The sequence below is a fragment of the Gastrolobium bilobum genome, unplaced genomic scaffold, assembly GCF_033153095.1.
Source record: "Gastrolobium bilobum isolate Gb01-03AN ecotype WA unplaced genomic scaffold, APGP_CSIRO_Gbil_v1 utg341, whole genome shotgun sequence".
NCBI classification, from domain to species: Eukaryota; Viridiplantae; Streptophyta; class Magnoliopsida; order Fabales; family Fabaceae; genus Gastrolobium; species Gastrolobium bilobum.
This window is the reverse complement of record NW_026899046.1, coordinates 75533-81892: the sequence shown is the minus strand read 5'-3', so window position 1 is coordinate 81892 and position 6360 is coordinate 75533. Positions and strand designations below refer to the sequence as shown.

The 6360-nt window shown below is 32.7% G+C and overlaps 1 protein-coding gene across 1 annotated transcript; it reads left to right on the top strand.

Annotated features, from left to right (window-relative positions):
• Positions 1 to 3100: 3100 nt before the first annotated feature.
• On the top strand, positions 3101 to 3958 carry LOC133286509 (ethylene-responsive transcription factor ERF094-like). Its single transcript, XM_061483930.1, has one exon. It carries the CDS (start codon positions 3101 to 3103, stop codon positions 3956 to 3958), a length of 858 nt encoding a protein of 285 aa, XP_061339914.1.
• The last annotated feature ends 2402 nt before the right edge of the window (positions 3959 to 6360 follow it).

The window sequence follows — 6360 nt, the reverse complement described above, 5'->3', positions numbered from 1 at the left end:
GAGAAAATGATGATCCAATAGTGATTACATAGGTAGTAAAAAATTTTGGTAGTAAGAATATCATTTTTCATATATATATATATATATATATATAGATCAGGATCATTTTATATCAATGTAAGACTAATAAGTCTTACACCACATCTCAACCGATGATTAATTAATATAACTAATCATTAATTACACTACAAATACCAACCGATGATTTTCATCCATCAAGGATTGAAAAGTAGTGTAAGATTTGTTAGTCTTACACTGGTGTAAAAAGAATCTACCTCTATATATATATATATATATATATATATATATATATATATATATATATATATATATATATAATCATGATTATTTTACATTAGTGTAAGTTACACTCTCAATCTTGTTCGTTGATCCCATATATATCTAAGGGCTCAAATTTTTTAGTAATATGAGACATTGTATAGAAAACGAGAGATAATAATTATCTCCTGCTGACTCATTTTTATAAGTGGGGTCCACTTTCAAGGAAAGATAGAGAAAAAGTAAAGTGAGATCCATCTTAAATTTGTGTGTGTAAGAGATTAATTTTTCTTACGTAAGATAAGAATAATAAATTCCATATATATATATATGTGTGTGAAATTAATTAACATTAATCAAACACAATACCTGTTATGAAATTTCAACTCCATCCAATTAATTGAATCAATTTTTTTGTAATGATGAGAAATAAGAGAAAAAAATATTAAAATAAAAGTGATAAGATCATCACCATTGATTTACTCTTGAATGGTTAGGATCATCATGATCATATTAACTAACACATAAAAGGATATACTAATGTAAACTTGTAGTTGTAAAATATAATATTTGCCATGTTGCCTTTAAAATAAAATTTTCACATTATATTTTTAATCCCACATACATTGACCCATTTTTTTATTTTTGTTTTTGATAGAGCTATGTTCCTTATCATGAACGAGGAGGTGGCACAATATTTTATTTTCAGTTAAAATATAAGTAAAAAACAAACTTATAAAATATTAAAATAATAAACAAAGTAAATTCTTTGCTATGTATTTTTCGAAATTGGTTTTGCGACATTTATCATTTGCCTTTTAGAAATCTCACACGTATTTTACTACTATCTATTGGTATATTTTTTCAACACTATTTTAAAATTAAGTTTCTGATCCAATTTTTTTCAAAAGTTATTAGCAGAAAATAATAAATTATCATAGAAAAGTATAACGGTACTATACAACCACTAGAAATTAATAGTTTTATTTTTATAACTTTTTATATAATTGTTCAATGAATCGTAATATCAAATTAAAATTGTCATAAATTTTTTTAATGAAGCTAATTATATTAATGTTTTGCAAAATTACAAAGGCACAATTTGGATGATTTTGTGGCAAGTTCAACTTGGTTTAATAAGGATTTTAATAAATATTGATCACGTTAACCTATATCAATGCCAAAAAAAAAACAGGTTGACTCGGTCATATATATTAAGAGTTTTGCATTTGTCTACACATACATTGATGTTTGTGCTGCATTTTTTATTTTATTTTATTTTAAACATGATAGACCTCACACTTATTGTCTCTATAGCATGACAAGAAGATTATCCTACAACATAATACTTATTTTTCCCGTATATTAATCATCAACAAGCATGATAAGGCTTTTTTATCCTTATAACCCTTTATTATTAATTAATTACCGATTTGACCTTGATTATAAACTATTTCAAAAATTTAACCCCCTCAAAAAACATAACACCAATCTGCCCCTGTTTGACCGTTGACCACCAAGCCTACCCGGGTACCCCTCTGTACCCGGGTATTTTTTGAAAATTTTTATCTACCCGGGTAGGGAGGCGTGTACCCGGGTATTGTTCTTCGCACCTGAGAAATTGCTTGAATTATTTACCCGGGTAGAGAGGGGTGTACCCGGGTAAATCTTCAACCACCCGGTATGATTACTCTTTGGATCTCTCATGCACTCTTCTTCTCCAAGCTTTGAATATGGAGGCACCGACTATCACGTGCTCTGCCTCTGCAACTTTTTTGGGTCTGTAAAGCACACAAATATTTTTCAATGATTATTTCAGAAAGAGAATTCTCAGTTAACAGTATAAATCCACAACCACAAACCTTGTCCCATGCATGTCTTCCCTGAACGTGATAATTCGTCATTTACCAGTAAAATGAAAAGCTACATGCTCACACTAAATTTCTGTACCATGAACCCTGTCTTTATTTTCTTTCCGTCTCACTCTCCCCAATAGACCCGGTACCACATTTATATATAGGAGCGCGATTTTGACGTACATAAAAGTAGACCCCATCATAATCGATACGAACAGGGACCGCTTTGATGAGCAGTACAGTGTTGATGTATGGAAATTCCAAATCCATTCTCAAAGCTAAAAGCTCTTCAAATTGGTTAGGCATGCTTAACTTGATAATACTGATCTATCTCATTAGCTGTAAAAAAGAGAGAAAAAATACCAAATGGGTGGTCGAAGATTTACCCGGGTACACCCCTCTCTACCCGGGTAAATAATTCAAGCAATTTTTCAGGTACGAAGAACAATACCCGGGTACATTCCTCCCTACCCGGGTAGACAAAAATTTTCAAAAAATACCCGGGTACAGAGGGGTGTACCCGGGTAGGCTTGGTGGTCAACGGTCAAACAGGGGCAGATTGGTGTTATGTTTTCTGAGGGGGTTAAATTTTTGAAATAGTTTATAATCAAGGTCAAATCGGTAATTAATTAATAATAAAGGGTTATAAGGGTCAAAAAGCCAGCATGATAACTTGAACTGTACGAACCTCTATCAGCTATATAAATGATGAATTGTGCAGTACAAAATTGTGGAGTTTTCACAAGCCAAACCAGTGTGTTATGCAAAAGCCAAGCTTCATTACATCACCCACAAAACAAAAGTACAAAAATAATAGTGGAGATGGGTATATACCAACCTTCACTCACTCACTTCCAAAGCCTTACACATATAAATATTGCAAAATCAGTGTCATCGATCTAAACCAATACTATTTTCTCAATCCCAATCATAATTACAATCCTCATTTGTTTTATATAGTAGTTATGGCAGAAACTGAAGCTAGGAAATATGCTTCTGCTACAAACAATAATAAGATTCAATTGAACAAACTGAACACCATCAAAAGGTTCATTGGGGTGAGGCAAAGACCTTCAGGAAGGTGGGTGGCAGAGATCAAAGACTCATCTCAACATGTAAGGTTATGGCTTGGAACCTATGACACACCAGAAGAAGCTGCCAGGGCTTATGATGAAGCAGCTAGAGCTCTACGTGGTGAAAATGCAAGAACAAACTTTGCATCATCAGAGAATAATCAAACCATGGAAAAATCTTCAGAAGCTTATTCCAATGATGGTGGAAAGAATGGATTAAGCACTTTTGCTTCATTGAGAGCCAAGTTGAGTAAGAATCTTCAGAGCATCATGGGCAGGTCCAGTGATTGCAAATCATCAAAAAGTAGGGTGAGTGACAATTTTACCTTTGCTAGCATATTCCATCAACACCAAATCTCTCCAATGGATGTTAAGAACATTGAGAAAGTGGTGCAGCCTAGCATTGTTGTGCCCCCTTTGGAAAATGAACATGCTTCTTGGGACAAATCTAGTGTTTCTAATTGTAGCTATGATTGGGTCGGGTTCCGGCAACCCGGGTTTGAATCCGGTTCCAATGGGTCGGATGTAAGGGAGTTTATGGTTGGTGGTGAACAAGGGTCTTTGGACCAATTGATGGGGTGGGTGAATAGCTCAGATATTTGTGCTTGTGATGGAAATGATGAGGGTTCAAGGAGCAAGAGGTTTAAGGTCTCTTCTTCTGTGGTTGTGCCCCCAACATTCAATGTGTCTCCATATGATTGTGGTTCTCCATACAATGTTCATGGCTCTCAATATAATGGTGGAAAGTGAAATTGAAAGCATATTGTGTGATATATAATCGAAGAGTTGCTTCTGTGTTGGATCTATTTGATGCACAAACTAGTGAAGTGCTTCTTATAGAGGTGAAAAGCTAAATATAGCATTACGATATGTTGTGCTAAAGATAAATTCTTCGAAGCATGTAAATACATATAATGCATAAGAGCTAAACTTCCGCTTTGGGAAGGTGTTCGATATATGTCATTAATTCTCCAAGGACATGACGATTGAGTTTGGCTTCAAACTTTACTCTTTCAAGTTAATTTTAATTTTTAGATAGGGTCAAATACAAATTTTAGCCCGGGTCAAATTATAATTAATTATATTATTAAGATATATAGTCTCACATTAATTGTGTGGGCAACTAACGGGGCCTTTATAAGGCCTTGGACACTCCCACCCTTTGAGTCCCACCCTTTGAGTTAGCTTTTGGGGTGATGTATCTCAAGGTTCTTTACATGGTATCAGAGCTTGAGTGACTGTAGGGTCACAAGTTCGATTCTCACGGCTCTCCACTTTCAAGTGGAATTAAAATAAAAAAAACACAAAAAGGTAAACCAAAAATTGGGCCTTTCAATTCCACGCTTCTAGCCCAAAGGGCTCTTGAAAGGGCGTGTTGAGATATATAGTCTCACATTGATTGTGTGGGCAACTAATGTAGCCTTTATAAGGCATTGAACACTCTCATCCTTTGAGCTAGCTTTTGGGGTGGTGTATCGCAAGGTTCTTTACATATATGATTATATATATAATAAGTACAATTTATTAAAATTTAGCCCGGGCCGAGGCTACCCCCAGCTACTAAGTGGCGGGCCCAGCCACTAAGTGGCTCCGCCACTGGATACGACATACGGGATATGATATGACACGACATCCGACATGTTAATTCTAAAAAATATAAAATTTTGACATGTTAGGACACATTTTGATATTATATAATATTTTTAATTTATATAATGTATATTATATTTAATATTCAATAATTTAACAAAAAAATAAAGCTAAATTTATAATACCAACAATTTTGCAAAGAAACATAAGATATCCCAAATGTTTATATTAAACTCAATAAAATAGTAATCGTAATCCAACGAATCTAATAGTTGAAACTCAAAATGTAACGCAACGTAATCTTTGAACTTTTTTTAGTCTTTACAACGCATATTGAAGTGTCGGAAAATGTCAAAGTATCGATGAGTGTCGAAAAGTGTCAGACATGACACGTCAGAAATTTTAAAGTATTGATACTTCATAAGATATGGTAACGCGAAGGAGAAGTTTTATGCGAGTATTATTTAACATATGTACTTTATTCAATAATTGACATGTGTAAACATATTTTATTAACTAATGCAATTTTATTCGTATTTAATATTGAATCAAGTATATAAATGTGGCAGCATATAATTATTAGCATTCATAATATAAATTTAAAGTATCTTAATGGTACCCTGTATTCTTTAATGACCGTATAAAGTAATGACAGTCACAGCAATGGTGTGTGAAATTATATTCACATTTGAATGAAAATAAAGAGAATTAAATAGACAATAATTGAAAATCGAACTCATAATTGAATTGGGTTTTATAAGAGTTATGTTGTAGGAAAAATAATTGTGTTATGTTATAGAGATTCGTTTTGCGTGCCAAAGTTTTTATTTTTTTTTGCTGCGGGTCCCACAAAATGTTGTGTGTGTAGAAAAATTTTTATGATCATGTTAAATGATAGATGATAAACCCAATTGAATTACATTAAACAATCCAAGTCAAGTCATCAGTTTCACCCCCATCACATGCTCTGCTTCACTAGCAGGCGGTCTCTTTCTCTCTCTCAGCTTTAAAAATGCCAACTTTTAAATATAATAAGTTGGCATCATATTCGAAAATTTCATGCCCCAACAGCAAGGTCAAACATGTGTTCCCACTTCCCACACTCTGTCCACTTCACACGTTTGACATTGCCGAGCGTGCGTACAACATCTAAGTGTAAGGACCAATCCCGAATTCACACGTGGCAGATCATCCATGTCATCTCCTCTTTTAAGGTAAATAAATTTCCAAATTGCGGCTTCACAAATTTAACTACTGAGTCGTTAATTTTTAGAATGTTAAAATATAAATGTGATGATTAAGAATTTCATGTGTTTTTTATATAATAAATATTTTTTTTATTTATTAATTTTTATTTTTATCATCTCAATTAAGAGTTTAATGTTTCTTGTATCAGAAATAAATTTATTTCTTACACACATAAATTCATGTTTTTTTTTTTTTTTCTCATATGAATCTTACATATTTTATATATGTATAAAAAATAAATTTATCTATTAAATCATGAGAAATGTTAAACCCTTCAATTAATTTCTTAAAAGCATTTGTTAATATTTTCTCAT